This window comes from Pelophylax lessonae, assembly GCF_965119305.1.
Source record: "Pelophylax lessonae genome assembly, chromosome: 7".
NCBI lineage: Eukaryota > Metazoa > Chordata > Amphibia > Anura > Ranidae > Pelophylax > Pelophylax lessonae.
Genome location: NC_138774.1, coordinates 220,637,348 through 220,654,481, shown reverse-complemented (window position 1 = coordinate 220,654,481; position 17,134 = coordinate 220,637,348). Strand labels below are relative to the sequence as shown.

At 42.7% G+C, this 17,134-nt stretch overlaps 2 protein-coding genes across 2 annotated transcripts in view; one reads left to right on the top strand and one right to left on the bottom strand.

The window, feature by feature from the left end:
• The window catches only part of SPACA9 (sperm acrosome associated 9), a gene marked incomplete at its 3' end in the record, with an annotated part of 375,668 nt that overhangs the window by 119,587 nt on the left and 238,947 nt on the right, over positions 1-17,134 (top strand). The gene's annotated exons all lie outside the window — the stretch shown is intronic.
• The window catches only part of AK8 (adenylate kinase 8), a gene marked incomplete at its 5' end in the record, with an annotated part of 296,745 nt that overhangs the window by 114,725 nt on the left and 164,886 nt on the right, over positions 1-17,134 (bottom strand). Inside the window, 3 exons of the mRNA XM_082262784.1 lie at positions 442-573; positions 7,784-7,984; positions 11,312-11,383. Of these exons, the coding sequence (XP_082118910.1) occupies positions 442-573; positions 7,784-7,984; positions 11,312-11,383 (405 nt within the window). The remainder of the gene's footprint in view (positions 1-441; positions 574-7,783; positions 7,985-11,311; positions 11,384-17,134) is intronic.

The window sequence follows — 17,134 nt, the reverse complement described above, 5'->3', positions numbered from 1 at the left end:
TAATTTGCTGCTCAGTAATTGCAGTATTCTATTCTGCATTTCCCCAAGGTAATACTTAAAATCTGGCCTGTTAGTGGGCCCTGAGGACCGGAGTTAAGGACCACTGGTTTAAAGGGCAAAACGGAATGATATGCATGACTCCGCCCACTTCCTCATAAGCAGAGACTCCTTGTTTTGGGGTTTTTAGCTGAATTGAAGACGTATAAATACCTTCTGTTATAAGAAGGCAATGCTGTATCTTGTAGATCACTACCCCAAATTAGACCCTGCATGCTGATGAACTGTGCTTATTGAAACCTATACAAAATGTCTCCCCCAGCATTCTGACTATTGAAAAGTAAAATCAAATTGGTCTTCATGGGTTACTGCACTTTGACCATAGGCATGACTGTTCACACATTTAATGTTGTCTCAATAAATAAAGCGGAATCTGTCACTTACTGTTCACAATATTGTATTTCTGGGCCAGTAATGCAGCCTGAAGACTCCTTCCACTTCCTGGCCGCCCGTAGAGAAGAACACGTGGTGTATGAGGGGCCAGAGAGCGTGGCTTACTTAAAACAAAGGTCAGAACTGAAGAAAGGAGACAAAGATAGAAAACATGGTAATTATATGACAGAAAAAAACAAAGGTTAAAAAGCAACTTGACCAACAAGTAATATCACTCATCCTTTGAGAACCACGTCCTTTGAACCCAGAGTTTACTAAACTGCCACAAATGCTTCTTGAAATGCAGCCTCTTGTTTCATGATTCTGTGCAACTTCCCTATCTCCAAGAAAAAGCAAGGAGTCTACAATGGTTGTGTCAGGAATACGCAACCTGCACATTTGCATGGCTCTGTAACTGATGTTCTCAGAACTCCAAACTAACCATAACAAGGGAACCTGAAGCAATGGGGTGTGCTAGATTTATGCCTGGATGAAAAACAGTAGTCCCCAATAGAAAGGATATGACCCAATATGCACACCCAGGCCTAAAGTGGCTCTAAAGTCTAAATATTTTTTTACCCTAATACATTAAATAAACCTTCCACTGTGTGCCCCCCTCCCCCCCCAACACTTACCTGACTTCTGTATTGATCCAGTGCTGCAGGTCGTCACTCCCTCTCTTCCTGGAATCACAGGCTTTACTGAGAACAACGGAAGCCATTGGCTCACACTGCTGTCAGTCAAATCCAGTGAACAAGAGTGGGTGGCTGGCCACTGTGCGTGTCTATGGACACACACAACCCAGATCCAGCCTGCACATTTTCCCCCATAGCAATCGGCCTGCTATGGGGGCAGACACAGCAGAAGAGGAGCTTAGACTGCTGACGGGGCCCCAGAAGAGGAGGTTTGGGTCCGCTCTGTGCAACACAATTGCACAGAGCAGGTGAGTATAACATGTTTACTATTGCAATAAAAAAAATAGACTTTACAATCACTATAACCTTTTCTCTTTTAATCAATCATCACAGTGCAATATTGCATTGTTAGCACTCCTGTTTTGCAGCTTTGGGGTAATGGACTGATTTTCCATTTTTCCACTATCAGTCACCGGCTCTCTGCTCTCCCCTCCAGTGCTCACTGGAGCGCTGGGCTATGAAGAGGGAGGGAGGGGCTGGCTTAAGCTCTCCGTGGCTTGCTGTGAGGTTGAGCCAGGTGTCGGTATAGGCTTCTGTCCATATGGTCAGGATCTTTTCAGAGCCTGGACCGGCTCTGTGACATCAGCCGAAAGTGGGCTTTAGCCAGCTGTCAGCTGAAAATGGATCACTGCACTACACGATCCATAGGAGAAGTATGACCAAAATAGCTTTGGCTGTATTCAATTTATTTTAGTATTCTTATTTGAATAAAGGTATTTTTTGTGTACATCTTCCAGAGCTCTACAGTAATACAGTGTAAAACTTCCTCAGTGCTGTAGTTTCTTGTGATTAAAGCCTGTACTCATGGGCTGAATATCAGCCAAAATCAGCTGGTACAGTGGCAACTGGCCAACATTCCACCCATGAGTACAGGTCCTAGTTTGATAGAAGCTGATATTACTACCAGCTTCTGTAAAACAAGCATGCTAGAAAACCAGCAACTGATTGGCATCTGATCAATGGCTGCCAGTGCTGACCGTTGTGTTCTGACTGGGGCAGTCCAACTGTCAAAACACAACAGCACAGCGGGGAGATCACTGTACTAACATTGCTCAGTTAGTACAGTGAGCTCTTCATTTTTTTTTTTTCGCTCATCCCACTGGGTTGAACGAAAAAAAAAAAAAAAATGTACCATGTGTACCAGGCTTAGGACCAGGCAGTGCTGCTTTCATTCCTTGTACAGGGTGACTGGTCTTGTATCCGCCTCCTCCTGTAGTTTTCTGGAGGAAGTCTGTAGTGGGTGGAGCCTGGTGGAGCCCTCCCACAGCTCTGCTCTCTGCACAGGCTATGTATAGCACAAAAATTATGTCACTGCTACTTTTTCAATGTTATATGTGTGTTTGTGAATGCACAAAAAGTGGATTTATAGCCTTAGTGACTATTAAATATATTTAATAATATTAAAAAAATTAAATTATTTAGCAGAAATTCGGATTTCTTAACTATACCCTCACTCCTGCACTGCATGAGCAACCCTCAATGTTGCTTTGTAAATAATCCAGAACTTTCAGGCAAAGAGATGTATTTGATCTCTGTGTCCCCATAATGCACTGCATGACACATTGGGGTTGATTTACTAAAACTGGAGAGTGCAAAATCTGATGCAGCTCTGCATAGAGACCAATCAGCTTCCAGGATTTTCTTTTTTTTTGTCAAGGCTTAATTGAACAAGCTGAAGTTACAAGCTGATTGGCTACCATGCAGAGCTACACCACATTTTGCACTCTCCAGTTTTAGTAATCAACCCCATAGGCACCGTTTACCTTTTAAAAAAAAATAATTATTGAAATATCACAAATTTACATTTATTTAAACTCTATCTGTTGTGGGCTGACATTAGGTGAGGTGCAGTGGATAAAAATGCAGTCTTCATTTTTATGCTGCACACTGCAACCCACCTCAACGAAGCAGTGTGGTGTGAACAGGGCACATAGAAAACAAATATTTTCTAGGTGCCCTTGTGGTAAGCCTGCATTGATTTGTGCAGACACTGCAGGTCACTGCACTTGGGGGGTGGTAAAGAGCTGGGATCATTCACAACAGGCAGCGTACACAAAATGAAAAGCGTGGAGAATGAGGAAGAATTCGATCTCCTAGCAGTTTTTGAATTTGGGACGTTACCTCCCCTTACATTACAAATTTGTGAAATAACATTAAGGTAAAGGTGCCATGGCCTGTAATAAACTCTATAGGAAAAGGTGCATGGATCGTTATCTAAATCCTACAGAAAAATGGTTTCTAGATATGAGATTATGTTAAAAAATGGTTTAAGGCAGCTTTTCTAAACCTTTTTATTACAGAGGTACCCTTGAAAAATTTGTTTGCTAAATTATTAGATCTCCAGCTCACGACATATTTTCATGGTCAGTAGGTTGCAAATATAATAATACATATAAGAATATAGAATGTAGTGTATCTAGCATATTTGACACCAAGAGAAGATTTTTTTAACACTCCCCTGCTCTATAGGAAAATTATAAAATAGAAACAAATATTCATAATGGCCAAAAAAAGAAACACTGATGAAAATTGTAGTGCCCCTTACACTGGTGGTCAGTGTAAAAGTGCTTTCTTAAATTGGTAGTCGATGTAGTGGTCTCATACACTGATGGCCAATAGGAGAAGGACCTCCTATATAAATGGTCAGTGGGATAAAGATACATTGTTCACCAGTGGAAAAACTGCCCCCCCCCCCCTTACATACAACTAAAAAGACAATTTATATGAGTGGTAACTGGGAGACAGCAACTCTTCCTTGCTCAACGAACCCGTAGAAACCAGGGAGGAACCCTAGGGTTCCACACAACCCTGGTTTAAGGAAAGGACTGCAAGAAGCTATCTGTATATGAATGGACTATATAACAACAATAATCAATACCATTGATGATATTTCTAAAGATTAGCACCTTTATTTGTGAACAAAAATTATTGTTTACTTTCCTGCCTTTAAATCTAAGGCTGGGTTCACATATATACGAACTGGATGGGTTTTTAACCTCATCCAATTCGCATAACATATGAATCGTACCAGCTTTCAATGAAGCTTCTTCACACATGTGCGTTTTTGGGTCCAGTTCAGGTGCAAATTCAGGTAAAAATTTGCAGCTGAATCGCACCTTAAACGGTGGACAAAAACACACCGGTCTCCGGACTGCAAACCACAGGCGCATATGTTTGAACCTATCCTAAGGCCTAATGCACGCTGGACGTTTTTTCAGCTGCTTCTAGGAGCGTCGGTTTATTTTATTTCCTGCCTCTAAACGCCCCTGAATTTTAGCCTATGTGTCCATGCACACATTGGGGTTGATTTACTAAAACTGGAGAGGGCAAAATCTGGTTCAGTTCTGAAAAGAGACCAATTAGCTTCCAGGTTTTATTGTCAAAGCTTAACTGAACAATCTGAAGTTAGAAGCTGATTAGCTACTATGCTGCACCGGATTTTGCACTCTCCAGTTTCAGAAAATTGACCCCGCTTACTGGCAGGAAGAAAACCCAACAGCTAGTGTGTCCGGCAGCAGAGTTTTAGCAAAAATAACACTTGACGCTTCTAAACCACGTGTATACGAGTCCAAATGCGCATTAATGCTAGGCACTTTTAGTGCTTGAGCATTAATTCTATTCAATGGGCAGAATAAATTTATATTTTGTTCAATTAAATGAATTGATGCCAAAGCGCTTGACGCCTGTAAGCATGCCTAAACGCTCCTAAACGCGTTACACACTTATACAAGTGCCAGGCTTTTTTTCTGCCAAAACGCTGCTGCCAGGAGCAAAGGCTTCTAGGAGAGTTTACAAAACCTCCTGTATGCATGAGGATAAGGCTTAGGTTGAATTAAAAAATCAAAAGGGGCAGAGGCGTAACTAGAACCTTCAGGGCCCTGGTGCAAGAAACCATGAAGGCCCCCCTCCGGACACCTGGCCGGGGGCCCTTACCTTCAAGGCTGGGGCCCTTTACTCGCATTGCGGGGCCCTTTATTACGTTCCCACAACGGGACCCTTTCACGAGTTCTGCATTGGACCCCCTTCCTGCCATCTTGGGGCCTCCCCACTGTGGAGGAATGCCAGGGCCCGGTCACAAGTGTGACCTTTGCGATCTTTGAAGTTCACCCACTGGTGTCAGTAGTTTTTATTTTTTGGTACTTTAATTGTATTATTTTTTATCATTTTTTAAATTTTTTTACAATGTCACTGACTATGACTCCAGAAAAGGAAGGAGCTGGTAAATTACATATTTACCGACCCCTTCCTGGTTCTCTATTGTGATACATCCCCTGCAGCAGCCAGCAGGAGAGGGTAGGGAGCAAAGTGGGAGGGGGCAGCACAGTGGAGGGGGGGGGGGGAGATCAGGGGAGCACACAGGGGCCCGGAAACAGCAGAACACAAGTGAACTGGATAGGAGGAGTGGCAGGGGCAGCATACAGAGTAACCAATCTCCTCCATTTTCCTCCTGCAGCTACAGGAGGAAAAAGGAGGACAGTGATTTCTCTACATGCTGCCCCCACCGCCCCTCCTGTCCAGGTGTACAGGGGAGCCGACCAGGCCTCCTGGAGCATGGGGCCCGGTTGCAATTGCAACCCCTGTAGTTAGGTCCCTGCTAAGGGGCCAGCATTTGCATGGGCAAAGCAAAGGTTCACTCTAAATAGGAAAAAGTTCTGGTGCAATAGAACCCAATATTGCAGTGTAAGTTGTGTTGCCAATCAGAATGATGTACTAAAAGGTGTGTATGTGTGTGGGGGGTTCAAATACAAACAAATTTTCAAAGCTAAAGGGACAATTTGCCCATATGCAAATTCCTTTATTCTTCTTGTCACTGAAGGAGTTATAGTCAATAGTTTTGATTATTGTACTTTGCGTCCTGTAGAAACTATGTCACTGCACCACAATATTATTGCGCATGTATTGGCAGTCTGTTAAGTGACATTACAAATAAAATATTTAATAATAATAAAAAAGTACAATTTCAAGGTGTCAGATAGTGACTTACATTTTAGCTGCTCCTCCATTGAGATAAAAGGGGGTAGAAATTGTAATTGGTGCTACTTAATGATTTCAGGTACTTGTTTTAAAACAGTTAGATTGGAGAAATCTTTTCAAGATGGAGCATTTCTTAAAATATAATTTAAATATCTATTTAAAAGTGAAGATTTAAAATCAGTTTCTAAAATTAGACACAAAGAAAGGATTTGTAGGCATTGAAGCAAAAAAAAAAAAACATTCATTTATCCTGATGTAATCGAGGAGACTTCCAAAAACCAACCCTTAAAATACTGTTTTTACTTAACACCCTCCGATCGGATAAGGGAAGAGAGCTCTGCTTACAAATGGGGCTAATTTTCAGTAAATAACTGTAAGTTAATTAGGAGTAATAATCCCCAAGATGAGCTGCTTGACTAATTAACTTGAATAAAAAAGAAATTTGAAGCTTGATGTGGCTTGTCAAAGATCTTTAGAGAATTCCTCGAGATAGTCTTTTTTTTTCCTCCACTCTCCTTTCCCATCCCTAATTCATCCCTCTGCATTATTAATTAATAGTAATTAATATTCAAGCGCCCTCGTCTTTATTTACTGATTTGGTCATTAATTCTTTATGAAAGCTGATATCAACTTTTAGATGTAATTAAGTAATTTGAAAACTAATTAATTTGGTAAATGAAGAAAAGGGACAATGCGATCGTTGCAGAGCTGAAAGGGCACTGTGTTATGTTTGACATAGGGTAAGTTTGTGGCAAGGATGTCAAAATGAAAGCAGGTATTCAATTAAAAGTGCAAGTGCCCAGAGGGAAGGGCGTTGTAGGATCTGGGACATTAGGTACCCACATTTGTTTTAACAAGGTCCTCTGCTACTCCTCTTGGAGATACTCTGTACATTGTGTCTCGAAAAAGAAACAGCGGTTACAAAAAGGACAGCGGACCAAAAATACAAGTTACTGAATATATAAAACGATCTGCTACACCTAATGCAAGCCACAACATTCAAGGATGTAATTAACTATTTGGACTGCCATTGCTGATCTTTACTGAAAATAAATAGTCCAGCAATTCAAAAATCAAAAATGCAGCTCTGGCTGCAACGTTCATTTTCTCTCCGATGATGCCCTCTGGATACTCATCCACCCGAAGACCTATTGTTAGTCCTTTTCTTAGCTAAATGACACAGAGCTTTATTCAAGCCACTTCCTAAACGCCACTTTGGGAATGTGTCACCATGGCACATTCCGCTCACAGTGAAATGATGCAGAGAGCACGCTCTCCATCCAGGACCCCACAGCATCAGATAACAGGAAGAGGAGTAGGGGAAGAGGACCTTGTGCATCACATAAATGCCCTAAAGACTTCTGAAAGTATAAATATATATATATATATATATATATATATATATATATATATATACACACACACACAATAAAAAAAAAACATGCGATTGGCCATCAGGGAAGGGCTTTGAATAGGCAAAATGTGGATCAATTTTGCATCCATTTTGTTTTTTTTGTAGATTTGATTGGAAAGTTTGGTTGTATTTGACAACCTTTGCCCTACAAAGGCACATTGGCCTTTTTTCTTTCTTTTTTTTTATTCAATAGAAATTCTGATTAGCAACTGCAGAATTCTTTTTTTAAAGCTAAAATTATAAACACACACAAATATATGTATATAAACACCTTGAGAAAAGACATCCATGCATGGCTGGTCAGCGTTGATCTTCTTGTGTATCTTGGAAAAGGTGCGAAGAATCCCATCAACATTTCTATGATATTCTAGCAATTTCTGCCCAGTTTCCTCCTCTGAGATCCCATCTGCTTCCACTAAATTTTTCTGCACTTCTGGGTCACCTGGCCAATCGAAGGTTGTATGGTACACCTCTGTGGAACACAAATGTATTTTTAGAAAAGTAGTATAACTATGCCCTGAGCAACAATGCAGCCATTATAGCACTTAATGCAGAGGTTACATAGTTAGTCAGGTTGAAAAAAGACACAAGTCCATCTAGTTTAACCAATAAATAAAAAAAAAAAAACATACAATCCCAAATACACAATCCTATACCCACAGTTGATCCAGAGGAAGGCGAAAAACCCCAGCAAGGAATGATTCATTTTGCTAAAAAAATCTCTCACTCTGCAGGGAAAGTGGGCTGATCCTGGCAGCTGCATGTATCAGCCTATATGAATACAGACGTAACATTTCTATACATGGCTTCGTGTGGACATAATAAAGTGAATGGACTTAACAGATTTTGAAAAAAGCATGATGGATAGAGTAACCATAAGATGAAACTCAACTAATTCAATCTCATGTCTACAGGGAGCCAACTGGCCGCTATCATTGGAAATACAGGTAAAGCAGGCTAAAAAACCTATGGCTCTTAAGTTTCTTAGTGACTGATAATACTGTTCATCATCTTCCCTCTTTTCCATATAAAAATGATGACTAGCAATGTTCTCACTGTAGCACCCTCTAGTGTGCTACTAGTGTGAGAGTAGGTAAAAGCACATTCTGACTCATACAGGCAGCTCTCTGGTCACTTCTAGAAAATTGGAGAATGTTCTGGAAGCTAGAAGACTGAGACGAGGAGGGTTGTCTTGCATATTTATAGGCCCCTAGCCAATTCCCAGGAGGTGGGCCTGGCAGGGGACTAAGTGAACCCTTAAATAGACATGACTCATGCTGGGCAGGGAGTCAGGTGGAAGATGGAGATGCAGTGCTGAGAAGGTTGTCGATGGCCCTTGAGGTAAACCCCCTAGTGTTGGTGTGTGTGGGGGGGGTGCTTTGCCTCAGATTGGGGCTCAGGTTCTGGCCTAAAAGAATCCTACCATAGGAGAAGTTGTAAGGAGGCATCCAGAGAGGCAGCGGGAGCAAGAAAAGGACAGTGTGAGTACTATAGCACATGAAGGGACATACAAGGGGAGAGACTGCCACATGTAGCAGGTCTCTCTTGAAGACAGCGGTGTGCTTAAGTCTTTTATAGCCTTGCCCTGGGAGATCTCCAGAGTGTCAGTGGGTTTGACTGGTGAAGAGAAGCAGCTAGGTGGATTGGTGAAGAAGCAGCCATGTGGTAGAGCTGGGACCAGTGTCTACAGGGGAGTTGGAGGTACTCCAAGATGCATCTCGCAACACATTGTGCTACTTTCTAGAGGGACTGAGAGTTTCTAGCCTGTAAGGGGCTGCTGTTAATCTACCAGAGACTGTTACCCTGTATAGAGGAATCAATTAGAGCTAAACAGTAATCAATTTGAGCTGAACAGAAGAATCAATCAGAGTTGTATATAGGGAGGAAGTTGTCCCTGGTTGTGTCACCTTCAAGTTGGGCATCCTATAATTCCTAATCCTATCCCCATCAAAGTTATTAACCTCCTAATAAAAATACAAAATTAAAGTTTAAGGACTGTTCACTGTGTTTGGATGAAAACAGAAAATGTTATGTGCCTGGCTGTGCAGCAGTGGGGAACCCTGTTACCTGCAACTCCTATGGGGCTAGTGCTACATCACATTTAGAATGATGTTGGTTGTGGGACCGCTGGCCAATTCTTCTGTCTGTGTGCCTGCACATCTGACAAACCTCTAAGGGTAGTCAAGTAAAATTCAAATGAAACAGTTGGACAGATTTACTAAAAGTGGAGAGTGCAACATCTGGTGCAGATATGCATAGAAACCAATCAGCTTCCAGGTTTTTTTCCAGCTTCAGGTCAAAGCTTAATTCAACAAGCTGAAGGTAGAAGCTGATTGGCTACCATGCACAGCTGCACCAGATTTTGCGCTCCCCAGTTCTAGTAAATCAACCCCACTACTTCAGACTCAGTGGCATAACTCCTCAATGGGCCATAGCTTGTCCACCAATGGCCAGACCTACTTACCTAAAAGTATTACAGAATAATATTTTTTAATTAACATTGTGGTTACAATTCATATCACAAAAACTTACCCAGGAGAAAAGATACTTTGAATAGTTATAAATGTTAGAGATTTAGAGTTTAATATTATTTTATTCGATAAAAGTCTCTGAAATACACAAATGGTATAATGTAATATGTTCGTTTTGAAGATTACTTCAATATGTCTTTGTCAAGGACAGAGAAGCATTTTGCTATGTATGTGTTTCTATTCCGAGTTTATATGTTAGTATGCTAGGTGGAGTTATGTGCCTTACTATAGACTCAAACCATATATGAGAGAGTGGGTGTTACTTTTATATTTAGAATTACTACCTTCTTGGGACACACTTTTTGCTGACCTCATCTTTACATATAGTATAAAAGACAACTATATTTACAGATCAAGCAGAGATGAGAAAAGAACATCCTACACTCTGAAGACACGTTACATCTCTCTCTCTCTCCTTTTGACGTATGAAACCTTTCTGTATTGTTCTGTTTCATATGTTTTGCTTTACTTTAAGAAAAAAAACAACTTTCCTTAAGTATCGTGACAGCTGAGAAGTCTATTTCGAAACAATAAGTACTGAGATTTACACCAATCAGCAAGACAGCAAAATTAAGCTGGTTACCTAAGCTCTGGATCGCGATTCTGCCCGCGATCCCACATTGCAATAAATCACGGGACGCGCTTGCGATCCCCGTCACTTCTAATAGCACCCCGTTAGCGGTGCAGGGTTCTGCCATATACATTGCCCGACAAATCATGAAATGCCTTTCGCCCAAAAGAAGTACCGGGACTTCCTTTGGCTGACAGGCATTCCACCATTCTGTTTGCGCGATTTTACAGCAATTACAAAAAATTGCACCACCATAGGGGTCCCATTAAAAGTTACAGGGATCACATGCGTGTCCCGTGATTTGCGGCGATTCAGGATTGCGGGCAGAATCGTGGCGATTCCTCCCATGATCCGGGATGCCTAGATGTGAACAGAGCCTTATGGGCCATACACACTATAAGATTCTCTGAAGACTTTTTCCTTTAGACTTACCAAAACCATATAATAGGAGGTCAAACCTAAACACTTTCAATTTGTATGCAATCTGGCAGGCCCTTGCACTACATAGAAAAGGTAAATCTGAAGGAAATCTAACCACAAAAGTTGGATAGTGTGTATCCAGCTTTGGGCAGGATGGAAGAAACCCTTTTACGGAAACAAACCACCTATGTCCTTAGGTTCTCTTATCCTTTAGTGTCTGTCCCAGATGTACATACTGTACATATGTATAATTTATGACCTACAGAATTTTTGTTACCTCCAGTGGTGGGGTCAACTCTCTTTCCCATGTTTCGCTCAATAAGGACAATATCTGGGGCTTCTAGCACCACTAAAAGAAATAAAAACACAAAACAGAGGAACACATTGTAGCACACAAAATGTAAATCTTAGCACTCACAGCAGTTTCTGTGTGTAAAGTCCAAGTAGGTCTATTAATTATATATAAAAAAAAAAAATAATAATGATAAAAAAATAATAATAAAATTCTCATGTACACCTATACAGCCCATAAGTCTGACTTTCTTCACTGGTATCAAAATCTGTAGAAAGCTTAGCAAGCTTCCCCCACTACAATGTGACAACAATCAAACTGCTCCTACTCTATCTCTAAAATGCCAACAGAAGAGAACAGAGACAAGTTTGGCAATTAGCCAAGCTTGGCAGTCCACATTTAAGTACATAATTTCAAACATCAATTTAGGTTTTTTTCATGATATGTTCTATTTTAATTTCCTTGGTTTGGATCAGATTTTAACCTTAGTTCCCATATCAAACTAGGAGTCTCCAGCTGTAGAATACATTTTGGGCCAATAACACGCCTCCCTGATGCTATGGTATGATGGATAAGTATCTGCCTGTATTTCTCAGCATTGAGGATACCATTGATTGGACAACATTGAGACCTGTAGATGCAGTGGTTGGGCAAGGAAACCTAATGTACAGATGAAAGACACATCATACATACTTTCCAAAAAAGCCATACCTCTGATGTGGAAACAAGGCTAAGTGAAACAACTATGCACAAAAACATAGGAACCGGGGTACAGAAAAAGGCAGCAAGTGGTCTGGACTGATGAGTCAAAATTGGAAATATTTAGCTGTAGCAGGGGGCAGTTTTTTTTGATGAAGGGCTGGAGAGCAGTACAATAATGAGTGTCGGCAGACAACAGTGAAGCACAGTGGAGGTTACTTTTCAAGTTTGGAGCTGCATTTGTGCAAATTGAGTTGGAGATTTGGTCAGGATCAATAGTGAAAATACAGGCAGATACTTATCCATCATGCCATACCATCAAAGAGGGCTGTGATGTTCCCCAAATTTTGCAGTGGGCAGCAACCCCAAACATACAGCCAATGTCATTAAGAACTATTTTCAGCGCAAAGAAGAACAAGAAGTCCTGGATGTGATGGTGTGGCCCCACAGAGCCCTGATCTCAACATCCTCAAGTCTGTCTGCGATTATAAGAAGAGACAGAAGGATTTGAGACAGCCTACATCCATAGAAGATCTGTGGTTAGTTCTCCAAGCTGTTTGGAACAACCTACCTGCCGAGTTCCTTCAAAAACTGTGTGCAAGTGTACCTAGAAGAAATTATGCTGTTTAAAGGCAAAGGGTGGTCACACCAAATATTGATTTAATTTGGATTTCTCTTATGTTCATTTACTTTTCATTTTGTTAATTGATAAAAATAAACTATTTAAACTTCTATTTCTGAAAACATTCTTAATTTACAATATTTTTTCATACCTGCCGAAAACGTTTGTATTTTTTCACACCTGCCTAAAACTTTTGTACTGTACTGTATTTATACGCTGGGGTATCTTCTTGGGGCTCATTGGAACTGAACAAAAGATTTGGATAATCTACCAAATGCTTTCAACATTACATCCAGTTGCATGGACTAACCACTAGCTACTTCCTGTCCTAGTGTGACAATACTACCCCTCCATAGATACAGTACGGTCAGAGAGTATTGTCACTCCAGAACAGGAAGTGTGTTGCTGGCAGAATCATTAGTTAAAATAAAAGAAACATATGCCTGAAAAATCAAACTGATGCAGCCACCACATATATGGGCTGGTAAGCTGAAATAAATTACATATTTGTGTTTCAATACACTTTAATTAACAGGTATTAAGAAACAGAACAGTGCACTCCTTTATGCATGTGCAGAAGTGATTAAGGTCCCTTTGACATCTCAGTGCCAGAACTGATTTGTAGCAAGAAAAATAACATTTATTTTGGCAAAACCTGTAACCAAAACCAAACAGATCAATAATTGTAATGAATCTTTTGCTCTCAAAATATATTATGTCTTCGCCAATGTCCTTTTAAAAAAAAAAAAAGGGATTTTTGACTTACCGAAAAATCACATTTTCTCTTTCGTTCATTGACGGACACAGCTCCTGATCTTCATAACCATTGGGACGTTCCAAAGCAGTGTAAAACATGAGGAGTGGGAGCAGCAAAAACTTTCCCAAGGCTAAACAGTGGCCAAACAGGCAACAGGAGCTCAACCAAAACAACTGGAGCCCGCCTGAAAAAAAACAATACACCTTTGAAGAGGATCAGGTCTTCTAAATAGCAACCTGTAAAACCTTGCGGCCAAAAGAAGTATCCCCAGATGCCTACACATCCACTTTATAATACTTTGTGATAGTGTGCACCGACGACCAGGTGGCCGCCTTGCAAACCTGTGTCACTGACTACTGAAGATGTAAGGCCCAGGAGGCACTAAGCGCCTGAGTAGAGTGCACCTTAACAGGGAAAGGAGGAACCTGACCCTTGATGAAATAGGCCTGAATCACCGTCTGATCCATCTGGAAATGGTCGCAGAGGAATCGGACAACCCTTTCCGAGGCCCATCCTTGAGCACAAATAGTGAGTCTGACTTCCTAAAAGACTCCGTAGCTGTCAGGTACACCCTAATTGCCGGACTACAGGCAAGGCAATTTCCTTCAGATGTTTAGGCCTGGGACACAGGGAAGGCAACACAATGTCTTCATTCAAATGAAAATCAGAGGCAACCTTTGGGAAGAACGACGGACAGGGGCGAAGAACCACCTTATCTCTGTAAATCACAAGGTAAGGTGAACGACGGGATAAGCCTCCAGTTCTGACACCCTGCCACCAAAAAAGACACCTTCTGAGGCAGTGTAAGCAAGGGAATCTCCCGAAGATTCTAAAAGGGAGGCTTCTGGAGGTCCGAAAGCACCAAATTGAGTCCCAAGGTGGCAACGGAGACCGCACCGAAGGAACCAAATGTCAGACATCCTGAAGAAAGGTATGCACCAGGAAGTGTCAAGGGTCTTTGGAAGAAGACCGCCAAAGATGACACCTGCCCCTTGATGGTAACCAAGGCCAATTTCTGTTCAACCCCCCCATTGAAGGAAGGTCAAGATCCGAGCCACTGAGAAGGAGCGAGGAGCAACCTCAAGAGACCACGTGTAGTACGTCTTCCACGTACGATGGTAGATCTTCCTAGAAGTAGATTTCCTAGCTTTTACAGCGTAGGAATCACCGACTCAGATAAACCTCTATCCTTCAGCACCTAGCTTTAAACAGCCAAGCCGTCAAAGCCAGCGACTGTAAAGCAGGATGGAGGATTGGTCCTTGGGACAGCAGATCCTCCCTGAGAGGAAGCTTCCAGGGAACGTCGGCGACTAGCCACACATTAGATCGGTGTACCAAGCCCAGGGAGGCCAGTCTGGAGCCACTAAGATGACAAGAATCCCTTCTGCCTCGATCCTGCGTAGAAGTCTTGGGAGAAGCTTGAGAGGAGGGAAGGCATAAATCAGAGGATTCTGACCCCACAGGGCCACCAGTGCGTCTGTGACGTCTGCCAGAGGATCCCGTGACCAGGCCACAAACCTCTGCACCTTTCTGTTGACCTAAGATGCCAACAGATCCATCTCGGGGATGCCGCACCAGAGACACAACTGATGAAACACCTCTGGATGAAGGGACCACTCCCCTTGGTCCAACGCCTGCTGACTGAGATAATCTGCCTGACAGTTTTCCACCCCGGGAATGTGTATGGCAGAGAGGTCTGGAACTAACCATTCTGCCTACCATAGAATACTTCCAGAGCCACCGGGACACGTCTTGTGCCCCCCTGGTGATTGACATAAGCCACAGGTAGGGATAGATCGGCGCTGGTTCATTGGTAATAAATAAAGCAATAAAGAAGTCCTTAGTAAACTTGCAGTGTCCAGAAATTTTGGGCCACCATTAATGAATAAGTCCAAAAGTTCTTAGGCAGCCATCAGCAAGGGGGGGAATGACAGAAGCGATTTTCTCAAAACATGAAAAAGAAACAGATACAGAGGTGCCTCTAAATGCAGACTGTAAAATACACTTTATTGGTAAATAGTCAGCTGATTAAAAACTCACATTTTCCATGTGTATGAAAAGCCTTTTTAAAATGAGGTGGATGGTCCCTCTATGGCGTCCTGGACGATGGGACTTGAAAGTCTCCAGCTGGTACAGCAAGCCTTCTCCCCTCTGTCCCCTCTGTTGGTATCCTTTTGCTGCTGTAGGTCTGCTGACACCTGTGGTTCCACAAGCTTGTGCTCTGCTCTTGCTGCACTGACTTAGCAGTTAGCCGTGGCATTGTCCGATTGAATGCGCACTGGGCATCCTTGCGCATCCCTGAAGACGATCCGTTCAATGGTCTGATCGCTTGGAGTTCCAAGACATTGATCGTAGTCTGGACTCTTCCAGTGTCCAGGTCCCCTGAGCAAAATGTGTGTCGAGGACTGAGGACGCCTCCCCAGCCGGACAGGCTGGCATCCGTGGTGACCACTGTCCAATACAAGGGGAGGAAAGATTTTCCCAAATGAAGAGCCGGAGAATGAAGCCACCATATCAGGGACTCCTTCGTTCCCTGACTCAGCTGGATCTGATTGTCCAGAGACTGCAGAGTATTGTTTCATTTGGCAGGGACCTTGTATTGAACTGTGCAAATGGAACTGCCTCGAAGGTAGACACCATCAGGACCAGCACCCACATGCAAGTCCGGAGGGATGACCATCTGCTGGATAGCAGGAGATGAATTGCAGCCTGCAATTTCTGAAGTTTGTCCAGAGGAAGGAGCACTCTGGCTAAGGCTGAGTCCAGAGTCAGACCCAGATAGTCCAGATTTTGTGGACGGAACCAGAGCAGAATTCTGAAAATTCAGAATCCAGCCAAACTCCTGCAGAGTTCGTATGGTGATCTCCAAGTTTTCCACCAGAGCAGTAGGGTAGGAGACTCTACTCGCAGAAGGAGGTCATCTAATTAGCCCAGTACTGCGATCCCCCTTGGCATAACAAAGCTAGCACCGGGGCTAACACTTTTGTGAAGACCCGAGGCAGAGGCGAGACCAAAGGGTAACGCCACAAACTGATTATGCTCCTCTCCCACGGCAAAGTGGAGGAAGCGTTGGTGACGGACACATAGTGGAATGTGAAGGTAAGCATCCTTGATGTCGATAGAGGCAAGAAAATCTCCCTGACGCAGGGATGCCACCACCGTGAAAATGGACTCCATTCTGAACTTCTGCACCCACACAAAGCAGTTCAGCGCCTTGAGGTCCAGGATTGTATGAACCTTGCCTTCCTTCCTGGGAACTGTAAATAGATTTGAGTAAAACTCTGAAAACGTTTCGAAGTCAGAACGGGGACAGTCACCCCTTGAAGTAACAGGTCTTGTAGCACACCAAACAGACCCTGTAAGCGGGCCAGGGACAGACGCAACTTGGACAGAAAGAACCTTGCAAGGGGACAAGTGCGAAATTTAATCTTGTAGCCAGACCGAATGACTTCAAGGACCCACTTGTCTTGTACCAGAGAAGTCCACAGGTCTGGAAACCAGCGAAAATGTCCCCCCCACCCCAGATACGGGTGAGGACGCAGCTTCGTGCTGAAGGAGCCTTGTTCATGGGTCTGGAGAAGCCCGCTCTTGGCTTGCCAGACCAGGTTTGTTTGGATCCTCCAGAGGAGGCCCTGAAAGGCTTCAAGCCCTTGTCAGTCGACCCTGAGGAATGAAAAAACTTCTGATGAGCCCTTAGCAGCCTGCGGAAGAAAGGTACTCTTGCCTTCTG